Consider the following 16107-nt stretch of genomic DNA (forward strand, 5'->3'; position numbering starts at 1 on the left):
GAAGGTATAGCACATGTTCCATTTTAACAAAGTAAAACCCCAGCTGCATATGTGTATTATTTACATGTGTGTGTGCACACATGTTTGTTGATAACACATACACATACAAACATAATCTGGAAGGCTGTGAGTCAAACTGTTCTCAAGGTTATTCCGTTAGAATTATATCAGGGGTAGGGTGAGGCAGTAGCAAAGGTGAAGGCTTTTGCTTTCTTTACAGATTTCTATCTTGTTTGACTTTTTCACAGAGGGCATATTTTAGTAATACTTCCCTTGTGGTTCAGTTGGTAAAGAATTCGCCTGCAACGAGGGAGACCTGGGTTCGATCCCTGGGTTGGGAAGATCCCCTGGAGAAGGTAAAGGTTACCCACTCCAGTATTCTGGCCTGGAGAGTTCCATGGACTGTATAGTCCATGGGGTCACAAAGAGTTGGACACGACTGAGTGACTTTCACTGTAATTAAAAATCCAATTTTAAAAAATGAGGTTGAATAACCTTAGCGATGATTCCAGCGGGACCAGACTAGGGACTGAGGCCCCTGGAGCCTCCCTTCAGATGATGTGGGCTCAGTGGTTGCTGGAGAGCCAGGAACTAAAATGGCACAGAGCCTGTTTAGCAGCTCCCGTGGTCCTAAGTCAAGCCATGGAGTGGGCCCCAGAGGTTTCCGGAGCTGTTCAAAGGAGCTGAGCAGCAAAAGTGAAGATGAATCAAGCATCTGAGGCTGGCTGCTAGTGCCCAGAGACGATTCCCAAAGAGAGCCAATGACCACAGACTGAGGGTCACACTGCCCACCCCATACCTTCCCTGTCCTCCTTGTGGATTCCAGACAGTATTATGGAAAACCAACAGGGATCCCATACTGTCTGTCTGGCCTATTCAACCCCCTCCTGGGGCAGTCCTGACACCTTCCTCAGCTCAGGCTTTGAGACGAGGTGGGTGTCAGGAGTCCATCCCTGCAGCCGGGGGTAGGGAGAAGGTCTGATCTGATTTCTGCTCTAGGCTCAACTGTGTGTGTGTGTGTGTGTGTGTGTGTGTATGTGTGTGTGTCCGTCCAGGGGTTCCCTGACCCCCAAACCATTTGAGAGGGTATGGTTTAACAGCTGTAAGCCAGACTGCTTGGGTTTGAATTTTCAGCTCCACCACTTATTAGCTGTGTGACCCTGAGCAATCTACCTTTCTGTGCCTGACTTTCACATCTGTAAAAGGGGGATAACAACGAAACCTAGCTCTTCAGAGTTGTTCCAAGGATCCACTAAGTCACATGCCTGGATTGCCGCTTCTGCTTTCCAAGCAGCACTCAGAGAGACAGAGCGAGAAGTGGGTGTTTCTAGCTCTCCAGAAGGGGCTGCAACCTCTAGGTCTGCCACGCTGGTCTCATTTCCCTCTTCTCCACCTCCCACCTAATGACATAGTAATCTAGAAATATCCTCTAAAACTAGGCCGTTTCAACCCACTGTGCCTCTGTCTGGAATGATCTCTACTTCACTCTTCCAGCACTCATGCTCTCCTACTCGAGGAGTCAAAGTTCTGCCCAGGTGCCACTGCCTGACTTCTTTATGAGGCTCATTCTAAAAAGATCTCTGGATGGGCCTGTCTCTCATACTTTCCACGCGGCCACTGGGTGTGGGGAGCACATTTCCACAGTCCTGCATTCCCAGAATGGCTGAGGCACCAGGATGGTTGTACTTGACGATGAACCTGAAGCTCAGCTGGCCTGCCCACCATCCAAACCATCTGACTCGAAGCTCCACCTCCATTGGATTCCAAGCGTCCCCTTTGGTTGGAGACTCCCAGCAGTGCCCCAAACCTGAATGGGTTTCCTGGGGATGGATGGAGCTAGGGTGGCTAAAGCTGAGCCACTTGGCTGCTTTGGATACTGGCTGGAGAACAGAAGACCCCCACTGACCCAGGCCAGTCCTGCCTCTTAGTCAGTCTGTTTCCTCATCCAGGCCCTTCTTCTCTAGCCACAGCAACTGTGTCTGAACATCAGAACGAGAAGAGGGAGGGCCTGGACAACCTAAAACTTCAGAACATGGAAAAGGCTTGGAAGCCACTGGAGAGCAGCCTTCCACACATCAGTTCAGGCAGGGAGGGTGGTGCAGGGCCAGACACTCTGCCACCCTGAGAAGTCCTAGAGTCCATAATCTATCCCCACCCAGCTGGTGTGGGTGTACTTCCCTTTGGAGAAAGGAGGCCAGATGTTACTTGTAAAAAAAAAAAGAAATATTTTTTCTTCCTTCAAATCCAGGTATCACTTGTTAGAGAGAATGGAAACCTTTAACACTGTCCCTTAGCGTCCAATTTTTCAACCCAATCTGTTTCTCTTAACTCAAGTCACTGTGACATTACCAAATTTTACACAGTTATCTGTTGCTCTGTAAAGAAATACAGATGGTTTTGTGGAAATAAACAGTCATTTATTTTAAACAATTGTAAAATAGTTTATGGAAACCAGTGGGGTAATGCATTCAAATAAATGCCAAAACTGGTTGATGGGGAGCCAGGGTGCTAAATCACACTGCTGAGGAATTCAGCTGTGGGGAACAGATAGTAAATCCAGAGTGACAGAATTTCCCGTGATGGCAAAGGTTTCTGACATTCAGTCCAGAACTCAAAAACCGCAGCAGTTCAAACCCATTTTCCTTAACACAGCCTTGACAGCCAGTGAAATTAGTGAATTTAGTCACAAGCACCTAAGAACAAAAACAAAAGAAACAGACAAAAAGGAGACTTATTTGTCTGCAGCCTTTTCTGAACCATATAAAAGCAGGGACTCCAACCTGAGTCAATGGAGAGCAAGCTAAGGGCCAACTGTTCTCCATCACCAGATGTTATGATACAGTGGAATCTGGGGCTTCACACTCAAAGCTGCTTACACCAGAGACTGGCTTGGGTGAATAACACCCTCTCTGAACCCGTCTCCTCCTCTGTAACATGAGGGTAATAGTTGCACGTACCTGACAGGCTGTTAAGCAGACGCAGTGAAGCCCCTGGAGTGACGGTGTTCTGTAAACAAAACTGGCGCCCATGGCCCTGGTGGAAGGGGTTCTAGCCCTGGGCGGGACAGCAGGCTGCAGGTTTCTTAGGGGTCTCCATCAACTCCCCCAAGGAAGCACCACTGACAGTGGATGGCTTGGGCCTGCCTTTTGTGGGAAGGGAGAGAACTCCGAGCACTTTCCTGCTTCTAATTTTATAAGACAATTAACTGTAAACTCATTAACCTTCTCTTCTCAAACCTTTTCCTTGTAACTGGGTTTCCAATGATGATACCATGAGCCTCCCAATAATTAACTCAGTCATTTGTTGAACATTTACTGAACTCCTACCACGTGCCTGGGCTTCCCTGGTGGCTCAGAGGGTAAAGCGTCTGACTGCAATGTGGGAGACCTGGGTTTGATCCCAGGGTCAGGAAGACCCCCTGGAGAAGGAAATGGCAACCCACTCCAGTACTCTTGCCTGGAAAATCCCATGGACAGAGAAGCCTGGTGGGCTACAGTCCATGGGATCGCAAAGAGTCGGACACGACTGAGCAACTTCATTATACCACGTGCCATGCCCTGGGCTAGACACGACAGACGGAAAGGCGAAGCAGACTGATTCTGGCCTTTGAGGGTCTGGCACAGTGAACAAAGCCCCTCAAGTTTGGAATATTTCTCATTTAGCCGTCCTCCTTGTTGCTGACATTAGGTCAGCCCCAAGTTCCACAGACTCTATCCACTCACCAAGTCTTCCTGGCATGCTTATCACCCAGCCCAAGGGACGGTCTCCCAAGCTGCCTCCAGCGATCCATTACCCTACCTTTTCATCAAAGGGTGCCTTCTGGAGTCAAACTCTGAAGGTTATCTCTTCCATGCTTAAAATCCTTTTCAGGGGTGGGATGAATTGGGAGATTGGGATTGACGTACACAAGCTATCATGTGTAAAGTAGCTAGCTAGTGGGAACCTGCCGTATAGCATAGGGAGCTCAGCTCGGTGTTCTGTGATTACCTAGATGGGTAGGATGGGGCTGAGTGGGAGGGAGGTTGAAGAGAGTGAGGATGTATGTATACACATAGCTGATTCACTTTGTTGTACGTTAGAAACTGACACACTATTGTAAAGCAACTATTAATAAACCCCAATTTAAAAAAATTCTTTCACAACCTCCCCATGGCCAACTCCTCAGCCTACTCTCCAAACCGTCTATCCATCTTAATTTCTTGTTCTTCTATGTTCTTTGTGATCCAGCCAAACACATCTCCTCACTATCTGTGCACACACCTCATGGTGTCCCACCTCCACGTCACTGCCGGGCCATTCCCTTCACCCATGCTGCCTGTCCCTCCAGTCTGTCAACGCCGCCCCCCACCCCCTTACAGTTAGCCCCTAGGTATAATCTGGGCTCTACAACGGGACAAATTGTACCACTTCACACCTCTGGGCTCTGCTCTAGGCCAAGAGTTTTGCAATCCCAGGCCAAAGTGCAAAATCAAGACCTCCTTTCTTTTCATCTAGTGTTGGACTTCCTGTCTCACTCAAGTACCTCACTGCTCTTGATCTCGGCCCAGCCCTGCCCAGGACCCTGCCCCCAGGCCTGGTCCCACCAGGTTCTCAGTGCGCCTCTCTGAAAATCCTGCTTGCCTTGATGCTACCCACCTGCCGGGATTTCCGTGTTCATAAATACACATTTAGTTTATCTGAATTCAATCACACGTGCTTGACGAAAATGAGGGGAAAAAGACAGGGGACACATGACCAAGACAATACCTGAAATTGTTTGGAGAATTCTACTTGCTGTGACCCAATGGGCAGTGAGTGTGAGGCAACAGTCTAATTTATTTTTGCAACTACTGGACTTGGTAAATGTGTGACGAGTGACTAAATGAATTAATTGGGTAGATGGTGGTGTCTTAGTTCTCCAGTTCCCTTACAGTGTGAGCCTCTTTCGGTGTCAAATTTGACTTTAGTATTTAAATATATGTACTTTTAAGTTTTCATCTGTTCTAATGCTAGAGAAAAAAGCTAGCTGTATTTCAATTCAATGAAAAACCACAGAATACTGGTCTTTGACAGGAATTTTTCAGAATCTTTTTCCTAGAGGTCATTTTGACAGTAGGATTTTTGCTTCCTTGTTGCCTCTGTGACTTAACTCTGTCAGGACAGGACCTGTACTGCTGTCCCTGGATGCTGAACATCATCTGTTTCCTGGTCCCGGCTGCCTGTGGTTCCCCCTTAGTCGTGTAGTCCTTGGGTATCGACCGCCCATTTACCCTGCTCACTGTTCTGGGGAGTCAGATCCTTCACAGATGGGCTCCATCTGCCAATCCAGTTCCTCTCTGCCTGTCCACCTTCCTTCTAACCACCTCTGTACCAACCAGGGCTGTGCTTTAAGTCAGGACACAAGCCTTTAGTAAGCACTTTTCTTAGCTAGTATCCTGTCTGGATCCATAATACCCAAGTGGGCTCTTGTCTCAGTATCTTCCAGTAGATGGGTAAGACCTTAATGCCAGGGCTCAAATGCCAGCTCCACCAAGCTTTAAGATCTTGGGACACAAACACACACACACACACACACACAGGACTACTACTTAGTCATAAAAAAAGATGAAACCCTGCCATTTGCAACAACATGAATGGGCTTTGAGGATATCAAGCTAAGTGAAATAAGTCGGCCAGAAAAAGACAAATACTGTACGATTTCACTCATACGTGGAATTTAAAAACAAACATAAAATAACAAAGTAAATGAACAAACCAAACAAAAACTTATAGATACAGAGAACAGGAGCTACCAGAGGGGAAGTGGGGGTGGGGAGGGCAAAACAGGTGAAGAGCACCAACTGTATGGTGATGAATGGAAACTAAATTTTTGGTGGTGAGCTTGCTGTACTGTACACAGAAGTAGAAATATAATGTACTCAAACTCATAAAATGTTATAAACGAATGTTACCTTGCTAAAAAAAAAAAGACCTTGGGAAAATTACTCAAGGACTGTAAATACTGTTTCTTCATCTCTAAATTGGAGATAATGGTAATTATTAACTCACGAGGTTGTTTTACAGATGAAATAATAATGTATATAAAGCACTGAGCCTGGCACATAGTAAGTGCTCAATAAATGGCAACTATTTATTTTTACATTAATACAATTTTGCACACTTTACAATGTTCAACTCTGAAGCCATCAAACAGGTAGGAAGCTGTTTTACTTTAAGCCAATTGTGACTTATAACCTAAGATGTTAAAATATGCTCCTGCTTGTGCTAAATACAAGAAACAAAAAGGTAAAAGCAATGGAAAAAATGGCAGCAGAGGAGTCATGGCTGCCAGCCATTTTCCTTTCTGGGAGGTTTCCCTTTTGTTAGATCTATTATCTGGGAGCTGGCTGCCCTGCTGGCTCTCCATTTGCCTTGCTAATAACAGTAAATCCAGCAGCTTCTGCGGCAGCTCCTGTCTCCTTCAGCTGACTCTGAGACCAATCAGCGTTTCCTCTCTGCTAATGTCAGATGTTCCCTGGGAAGTCCCGCTGAAGACAAAATTTATGACAAAAGTTTCTCCAGCTTTTAACCCTTCTGCATATCCAGCCCCAGATGCAGAGTGCTCCAGAGGAATGCCAGGTCATTCCTACATGTGCAGGCCTATGTTCTCATTGATGCTGTGCTGCTCTGACAAGGGGCCTCAGACCCCTGGAAAAGCTCAAATGAGCAGCTGGGCAGACAGATGCACACATTCTGGGCCATACCTAACGTGGACTAAATTTGAGCTGGGTTCTTTAGCAGCTTGAGTCTCTACCGAACCAAGACTCGAAGCAGTCATACACATAAAAAACATGTGCTATCACAACATTCTGAGTATGACTGGGTCTCATAACAGTGAAACTGAGGGAAGGGACAGAACTAATATTTATTGAGTAATAAAATAATAACAGCTAAGTGCTTGCTGTTTGATATGGATCTCTATCGAATTCTCTAAACAATGCCATGAAGAAAATACTATTAATATTCTTATTTATAGATGAGGAAGGGCTTCCCAGGTGGCTCAGTGGGTAGAGAATCTGCCTGCAATGCAGGAGATGCAAGAGGTGTGGGGTTTGATACCTGGGTTGGGAAGATCCCCTGAAGGAGGGAATGGCAAGCCACTCCCGTATTCTTGCCTGTCCATCTCATGGACAGAGGAGTCTGGAGGGTTACAGTCCACAGGGTTGCAAAGAGTCGGACAAGACTGAAGTGACTGAGCATGCAAGCACACAGAGTAAAATGAAGTTCAAAGGAGCTAAGTGACTTACCGAACAGCTAAAAAAAGTAACAGGAGCAGGAGTGGAAACCAGGGAGATGTTTCTAGAACCCAGGGATTAAGCTTTGCAGTTAAGACTGCCAACAAGCAGCCTGTGATCTAGCTGTGACTTTATTTTATTGAAGATCAAACTAAGGCAAGAAACTAGAGAGTGGGAGGACAACGTGCCCACGGTCACCCAACTCGCAGTGGTGGTGAGCTTTAAGCCAGTAAGGGAGGCCTGCTTCTGCTTAGTAACAGCCACACCCTGAAAGCAACCCTCCCAAGGGCTGCGGAGGAGGACAGCGTGCAGCTTCAGGCTTTGGGAAGACAGCGGGTGGCACTCCACAGTCTCTTCAGCTGGAGAGGGAACAACGGCTGGGAGGCCTCAGCTCACTGGCGAAGGCAGCCGGAGAACAGCAACCCTGCCAGGCCCTTACAGACCTTATGTTCCTGGCACAGAAGAAGGGTCTCATCACAGGGTTTTCATTGTAAGAATGTAACTGGGACAGTTACATTCTAGCTCAATGGGCCTTTCTATGACCTCTTTGCCACCTCTCCACGGAAGTTAGACGACAGACTTAAACGATTCATAGACCCAGTAAACTCATTTTTGTCTCGATTTAAAAAAAAAAAAAGGAAAAAACAGTCCAAATGAACATGTGACAGCTGTTTGGGAGTCTAATGTTATGGAAAAGCAGCTGTTTTCATTTATATTTGAGGTATTAGTCACTCTTAGAATGGGACAGAGTAACTCAGCTAATAGTTTCTGCTTTAACCTACGGAAAATACAGGTCACAGAGACAAGATGTTGGCAAAATCACAGTGTAAGTTACACTCATATAACGTTTTGGTCTTAAAAGGTTTGGAGATGCAACTATTTAATAACAATGTTCTCACAGGAAACTGACATCCAGCACAATGAAATGGACGGTGGCTTTTGGGAAACAGGAAATTTCCAAGTAGAGAAAGTCCACATAAGTAAGAGACAGAAAGAGAAAGCTTTTTTTTTTTTTTTTTCATAAAGTTTTATTAAAGTATAAAGGAGACAGAGAAAGCTTCTGACATAGGCATCAGAAGGGGGCAGAAAGAGTACCCCAAGAGAAAGCTTTTTAAGCTCTAGAATTTGAAAGCCTTTTTTTTTTTTTTTTTTACAAATTTTAAAAACTACTCTTACTCTTATCAAAGTAACCTATATCTACAGTTTTATAATTCTAATACTACAAGTCCTGTAACAAAAAGCAGTTAATCCCCTGCCCATCCCTGAGTCTGTCCTTAGAGGCAGTCAGCTTAAATGTTTTTGGTTATTTCTTCTGGTACTGACTTTTATATTCCTTTTTAGCATTCCTATTCAGTTGTTTTAGACATTATTATAAGTATCAGACAGTACCTCTTAATGGCTGCTAGAGAAGATGAAGATTTAGTGTGTGGTCTCTTTCCCTCCCCTCTTTGGAAGCGTGTTTGTTTTATTCTATTTTATTTTCCTGTGATACAGCGTGGGCAGTAGCCTCCTCCTCCCTACTTGATCATCAATACTTAAAATGACTTTCTGGGATACTCCTCTGGCTCCCACAGGACTCATTAGAGATCCAAGTGAGTGAGGAAACCTGGAAGGCAACACTAATTTCAACTGACGTGCGCTGCGCTTCATTTTTAGGATATTTACATTTTCATTCGATGATCTGATTCTTGAAGGAAGTCTGACCTCCAATAGTCAAAGTGCACTGAGTCCATTCCTAAATAGGAAATGAGCAGCCTTGGGCCTGGGCTGGAGGGAGAGCCGCAGCTGTGGGCTGTAGATGGGCTCTTGCTGCTTCTCCTTGGCTCACTCCACAACACGTGTTAGCCACCAACTGCGGGCCACCTATGGTGGTGCTGAGGTCTGGTGCTGGTAAACCAGAAGGAACCCATTCTTCTGCATGAAGGGCCTCCATTTGACTCCAGTGAAAGCTCACTGCCCCCATCCTAAACCTTCTCCCAAAGGAAAGGAGGGATCTCATCCTTTGACTTGGTAGGGACTCTCCAACACCTGGCAAGATTGACGTATTAGGAACCCTCTGATGCTAGGCTGAGTGGCCGAGGGTCAGTGTCTCTCTAGCGGTTCCAAGGCTGAGATATGGCCGGTGCCTCTCAATTTCCACTGTGGACCTGAATGGGTCCCTCAGTGCTCATGAATTCACTCAGCCCCTGCTATCCTGTACACCTCTTCCTGCACCAGAGAGTGGTGTTGGTAGCCAATTAGGAGGTGCATGGAAATGACCCACTGAAATGGAAAGGCCGAGGCAATGCCCTATCTTAAGGGTGAGATGTGCTCCCTTCAAATGACAAAACTGGGTCTCACAGAACTCCTTTTTGTCAGAAAGTAGGCAGACTAAAGGCTGGAAGAGAGACCCTCTATCAGAGGCATCTTGTTGGCTTGCTTACATTTTATTGGCCGTCTCCCCACTGGGACGAGAGCTCTCGAGGAAGAGGCCTGGTCATTCTTTTCCAATGCCTGCAATGCAGCAGAGATTCCATCAACATTTATTGAGTGATGGATCTGGTGTGGAAAACACTGTGCTCAAGGGGCCTGAAGGACCCTTGGGATTTTTCAGACTTAAGTCACACTTCGTCTTAACTTCATCCTAATTCACACTGTTCTATTAAACACAGTATGCCAAGAGCAAAGGGTGGGGGAAGCTGGGGTTATGATTTGATATTTGTATAATTATGTGGTGAGTTTAAGGGAAGATTGAGGAGTTCCAACAGACCACCTCATATCTCTTGCAGCACTTGGGTTTTAATCACATCTCACTGTCTTTCTGTTGGAAAAACTGGTTTGCTGGCACAGTGGAGTCTCTGCAACTTGCCGACTGGCCTGCTGTGATCAGGAGCTATGGAGAAGTAGGTGCCAACACATTCTCCCCAGACTTGCTTCCCAGTGCCACTCCTGATGTCTTCTCCTGACTGTAAGTCATCTTTGTCTCTGGGCATTATTGTCATTGTAAGGTATAGTAGAAAAAGGAACACCCTCACTGAAGACCATTTTTCTGAAAATATTTGGAGCTGCTGCTGAAAGCCCAGTATTTGTGCCTTTACTCATAAGGAAAAGCTTGTTATGGAAAGTAGTTACTGAAACTGTGAACACTGTCTATTAAACTGCTTACTGGGAAAGACTAGCTCCATGGTCAGGCCTCAGAAAGCCGTGAGGAAGGAGCAGGTGTCTCAGGTCCCTGGGCTGGTCTTGGAGAAGTCTTCTGTGGAGGGGCAACTGTTCTAAAGTGATGGTTTTTCAGGTGGCTAAATTCAGTCTTGGTAGAGGAAGAGCTCCCCTTGCAGCTCCTAACAGGATAAACACACTAATGGCCTGCCCCAAGAAACAGGGCTTTCAGCAGAAGCAAGGGGGCTTTCTACTTCCCCTGGGGGAGATCAAGACTCTTGGTGGGGGAAATTAAAGGGCAGAGGCAGTACCCCAAACCTCTCTGTCTGTAGTCATTCACTCAAAAATCATATTGGTATTTAATTCTGTTTCCTCTTCTAAATATTTTCTGAGAAGAAGCAATAGCCTTTGTGAGCTACTCACTGTTAATACAGGGGCTTTTAAAAGTCGCTTGTAAACATGTATGGTACAGGCAATGATGGTTTGTTCACTTTGTCTCTAGAATCTTTGTTGGAGTAAATTAAATTTGCTGATATAAGCTATATGACAAATGAGCCCCGATCATTAAGCCACCCCGATATATATGGTTTGGGTTTTGTTAGTCAAAAACAATTAGAGTTGATGCTCTGGGTCAAGTTTTCTCCTTGTTCCATGTAAAAGGTGCTTCCGGCAGATCCACATCCAAACAAATTCAAAGACTGGTTCTTCTACAGGTACAAGCTCTCTATAAACTTAATTTACTGGAAAAACAAAAAGCACAGGCAAAGGCCAAGCCCTATGGGTAGGAAAGAAGTCACAACCTAAAAAGCCAGGTTTTACAGTATGCCTAGTGTGGCTGTGGCCGTGGGGATAAAGGCCATGACACTCACTGAATGCATCCTACAGATTGAGTGCTTTACATGCATTTAGTCAAAACAACAATACCCTGCAAGGTAGACAGGATTGCCCCTACTGACAGAAGAGATAACTGAGGTAGAAAGGTTTGACTTGCCTACTTTCACAGCTGGTGTTAAAGGTACACCTGGGTTGGGGACTTGGGCTGAGCTGGTTCCACAGCCTACGCTCCTTCCACGAATCATGCTGTCACCAGCTTTCATCAGCTGAAGCTGGGAGGAAAGCACCCTGCCCCCACTGAGCCAGGTACCCTGTCACCTCTGCCAGGAAGGACAACACTGTGGTTAGGAGCCCAAACTTGGATTCAAGCCCTGGGTCCCAGCTTATCTGTGACCTAGGACCAGTCCTGCAGCTTCTCTGAGCTTTAGCTTTCTCATTTATAAAACAAAAATAACAACCAATTCAAATAGTTGTTTTAAGGTTAGTTGAAATGATCTTTTTAAAAAGTGGTAGACTGCCTGGCAAAGTTTGAACATTCAATGAGTGGTAGCAATTATTACATTCATAACTCCACATGCTACTTAAAACTAAAGGTCAATGGAAGAAACTGTGACCTCAAAGGTATCATTTAACATGTGAAGTAATGAAAGATAAAGCATCCTACAAAAAGAATATTAGTGTTTTCTATGCCATGAGGATGTATATTTGTAAGTTCAGAAATTTATGTCAATATGAGCAGAATTTAAATCATATATTCTTACATTTTAATGAGTTCTTTCCTATTTTCTTACGAACATTTTTTAAAACCACAAAAAATTAAAAGACAGGTACACTGAAAATCCATGTGACCACCACCTAGATCCTACAATTAACACCTTACTGTATTGGCTTTATCATATATCTATCCCTCAGTCCATCTTTTTTTTAAAAGTGTATTTCAAAGTAAGGAACAGATGTCAGTACAGTCACACCTGAGTACTTTAGTGTGATTAACAGTAACTGGTTTTCAACAATTCTTTAAGAATCTTTTTAATATTTTGGTAAAATTTACATACAATCAAACACATATATTTTACAAGTACTATTTGATAGTTGTGGCAAATGTATACACCTGTGTGACACCAGCTCCTGTCAATACCTTTACTCCAGAAAGTTCCCTCATCTGCACTGCATTTTAAGTGTTCCCGAGAAACTGTGGTACAGGAAAAAAATGGGCTCAAGAATTAAGGGGTCTAGGTTCATATCTCATCTACTTTACTCACTAGTAACACACGAGTATGCACACATAAACACACACAATATGCACGCACACAGCTTCAGTTTTCTCGATCACAGCAAGGAGATAATGCCCATCGCACAAGACTTCTGTAAAGGTTAAATACAAAAATATCAGAATACAGTAACTGTTCAGTAAGTGTAAACAAAGGTTACTTTCTCTCCACTCCTTCTTTCCTGCTCCCTCCTGTTTCTGAGGATGTTATCTTCAAAAACAGTAAGGACAAAAAAAAAAAAAAAACCCCACAGTTAAATGAGAGATGAGGGAAAAAGGCATCTCTCTGCATAGGCAGTCCTCTCCCAATTTATCCACTCTGACTTCAGCTAATTAAACATCTGTCTCAACGATCTCCTCAGTGAATTAGTCATCCCCACTTTGTGACACTGATTGTTGCAGCCTTTTCCTCACTCGCCACCATTCCCAGAAACTTGTAGGAGTTTACTCACCAGGCACACGGCAAGGAATGATGCAGGGTCCCCATTAACCCCCCGCAGTTGCCCTTGGTGCTGGTGCTGTTCATGAAGCTGCCAGACGCACCCTGCAACGTGCCTCCCCAAATTACACCTCTTAAGGGGTGACAGCTTTTTTGTCTACATTTCTGATTTCCAGTATGATGCATTTTCTAAGTACTGCATATTATGTACCAAACTAAAACTATTTAACCAAAAATCTGTTTTTTAAACTAGGTTTGATAACAAAGCAAGCAGGTAATAACAAAAAGTATCAAATAAGGTGAAGTGCAGTCTTGTGAATTACCAGCTAGTTCTCTCTAAACACAGGAAAAAAAAACCAAAGATTTGCTGGTGAACAAATGGCCAGGCGGCAACAAGCAAAGTGGCCTGGCCTGGATGCATGCCTTTCTCTACATATTAGGGTGTGTGTCCGTGTGCATCTGTGTGGGCAAGAAAGAGGTAGGTGGGTGGGAACAACTGTATCTACACTATGGCGGCATTTCTTAACAACAGTTTTCTGAAATTAGACTTCCTCTCAATCCTTCCCACTAAAACAGTTAACTGACATAAGAACTATCTTTTAGAAGATAAGTGACTAATAAAAACTTTAAAAATGCTTCATTATGTTAGAGTCTAGAAATGGAAATTAAAACAACCTATTAACTGCCAACCATCAGCTTGGCGAAAGTTCAAGACTGACGACATCCAGTGCTGGAACAAGGTGAGGAAAGAGGCGCTCGCACGTACTCTGGGAGTGTCAAAGGACGGGTAGATACTTTGAAGGGAAGTTTATTTTTCCCAACGTTTTAAATAAACAAACCTCTGACAAACAATCCCATATTTAAAACCTAGCAAAAATGTACAATGAATGTTCCTACAAGATTGCTCACTGCATGTTTTTTTAATACTTAAAATTTGGAAATAATTGGAATGTCCATCAATGGAGAGTTAAGTTAAATGAATTTAACTAAAAAGATAAAAATGCAGTGGTCACTCTAACACAGAAGAATGCTTATGACACAATATTGAATTAAAAAAGAAAAAAAGCAAAAGCATATCTGTTACAGGGTGTTATTTTTAAATGACATGGATACATTTTTCATGAGTTCACTTAAACTTTTTTTGGTGTCCTCTATTTGACAGGCATTCTGCTAGATGTTAGGTATTCAGTGATTTAAAGAAAAACGTAAAACAGGGTCCTGCCCACATGAAACTTACAGACTATATGTAGACCTGCATGTGAAGTGAATAAAAAACCAAATGGTTCACAACAAAGAAGAAACCTTCACTTTTTACTTCACACAACTCCAAAAAGTTGGAATTTTGTTTTCAATCCGTATTTAATTTTATTAAAAAAAGACCACAATTCTTTAAAAGCCTATCTTCTGCCACCACCTTGTTTAAATATTAAGCCAGGAGACCTGGTGGCAGCTCCAAGCTTTTTCAATTCTCCCTAAACTGTGCGTTCAGCTTGAATAAAAGAAATGAAACTTTACCGTGGTGTCCACCATCCGCCTCCTGAATTGAGCACCACCCACTGTCTCCATACCCGGCGCCTGTTGGACAGAGTCCTCTAGAGCCTCCTGTTTCGTGTCCTCAAATCCATTTTTATACAATAGCATGTTTTCTAAAAGAAATTCTGACTATATTGCTCTCCTTCCAATGATTCACCTCTGCCATCAAAATAAAATTCAAATTCAGCAGCTTACAAACATGATCTGGTCCCAAACGACCATTCGAGCTGCATCACGCCACCTTCCCAGCTCCTCCTACTCCACCACGCTTCTGTACTGAGCCACCCGAGCTTCCAGAAGGCACAAAGGGCTCTTACTTCATTCTTCCTGCTGAAGAGCTCATTCTCAACCCTCCTCACTTGGCCAGTTTCTACTCAACCTTCCGGTTTCAGCTGGAGGATCTGCTTAGGATAGTCCTCCCTGACTCCTTGACACTGGACCAGGGCTTCCCCTCCACTGTGTGCACCCAGGTCCTATGTCTGTTTCCACTCAGCGCTTGCATGGCCTTGGGAATGCCTGGTTCTCTCCCCAACTAAACAGTAAGCAATTGGAGGGTAAGGACCAGTTCTTGGCTTCTGTGAAATCCCTGGTGCCTACACAGTGCCTTCGGCATAACTGCCCCCCAATAAATCAATGGACTTCTACTTTTGAGCAGAAGTAGAAGCCTGGTCTGATCGGCTCTGGCCCTGCCTAGCAGCTTATCCTCTGCCCCATCCCTGCTCGAGAAATTTGGAGTATTGTGACTATACCTCAGAATACCCCTGCCTGGCATGTTTTTCTCACTTATGCATCTGGCAAAGTCCTAGTTAATCTTCAAAAAAAAGTTGTCAAATTACTTACTCCAGAGTATCTTTTCTCAGACCGCTGCCTCGGCCAGCAGTTTTTAAGCACTCTCTTATCTGTGCTGCTTTAGTAGCTCATGTACCATATTCTAGTGCCTCTCTTTTTGAGTCTGTTTCCACGTCAGGTTTTCTACCTGACTTCTCATATGGTGGCTGGAATGGAGCAGGCAGCACTGGACGACGGTCACTGCACTAAGCAGGGTGTCTCAGAGCCTTGCGGAGCTTTCGGGCACACAAGGCCCTCTGTATGGTGCCCCTGATTCATCCTCTCAGGATGTTACAGCTCAGGAAAGGAAAGCTCAGAAAAGTAAGTACATGATGACACATTTGGTTTTCTTACTCTAAAATACATTTTAAAATATTTTAAAAATCAGGATACAGCTTAAAATCCATATGTACATTTAATATAGTAGTATTTATTTCTTTCTTCTCTCCTGAAGTGCTATTATTAAATTAGTGGGGTTTCAGAATTAGTCCCTAGTGGGTCCCGGGAAAGGTCCCAGAATGCATGCGCCCCCTCTACCCTCACGGAGCTTGCTGGGAGTCTTTGTCTTTTCTCTTCCTTCCATTTTTTTTTCCCCTTTAATCTAATCCATGCCTGTGACTTCCCCAGATGGGGTGAATGAATAGATTTTGTGATGGAAAAGGAACTTCTGAAAGATTAGCAACTAGTAGGAAGAGTAAATGCTGGTCAAACGTAGTTTTGGTGAATGATATATTTCGAATTTTTCTGATGTGGCGGCTGCAAGAGCTCATAACACCGTTCTAAAATAATTGGGTCTCTAAAGTGGTTCCAAA

The 16107-nt window shown here is 44.2% G+C and overlaps 1 protein-coding gene across 7 annotated transcripts in view; it reads right to left on the reverse strand.

Annotated features, from left to right (window-relative positions):
- Positions 1-16107, reverse strand: part of MAPKAP1 (mitogen-activated protein kinase associated protein 1) — a 233883-nt gene that overhangs the window by 72315 nt on the left and 145461 nt on the right. The window contains exon 9 of one of the 7 annotated variants that reach the window (XM_027556279.1): positions 2396-2693. The exons of the other annotated variants lie outside the window; for them this stretch is intronic. Coding sequence (XP_027412080.1) covers positions 2680-2693 — 14 coding nt within the window. The 3' untranslated portion in view covers positions 2396-2679. Of the gene's footprint in view, positions 1-2395; positions 2694-16107 lie in introns of those variants that run through there. 7 annotated transcript variants of the gene reach the window in all.

Source organism: Bos indicus x Bos taurus, chromosome 11 (assembly GCF_003369695.1).
Source record: "Bos indicus x Bos taurus breed Angus x Brahman F1 hybrid chromosome 11, Bos_hybrid_MaternalHap_v2.0, whole genome shotgun sequence".
Lineage (NCBI taxonomy): Eukaryota > Metazoa > Chordata > Mammalia > Artiodactyla > Bovidae > Bos > Bos indicus x Bos taurus.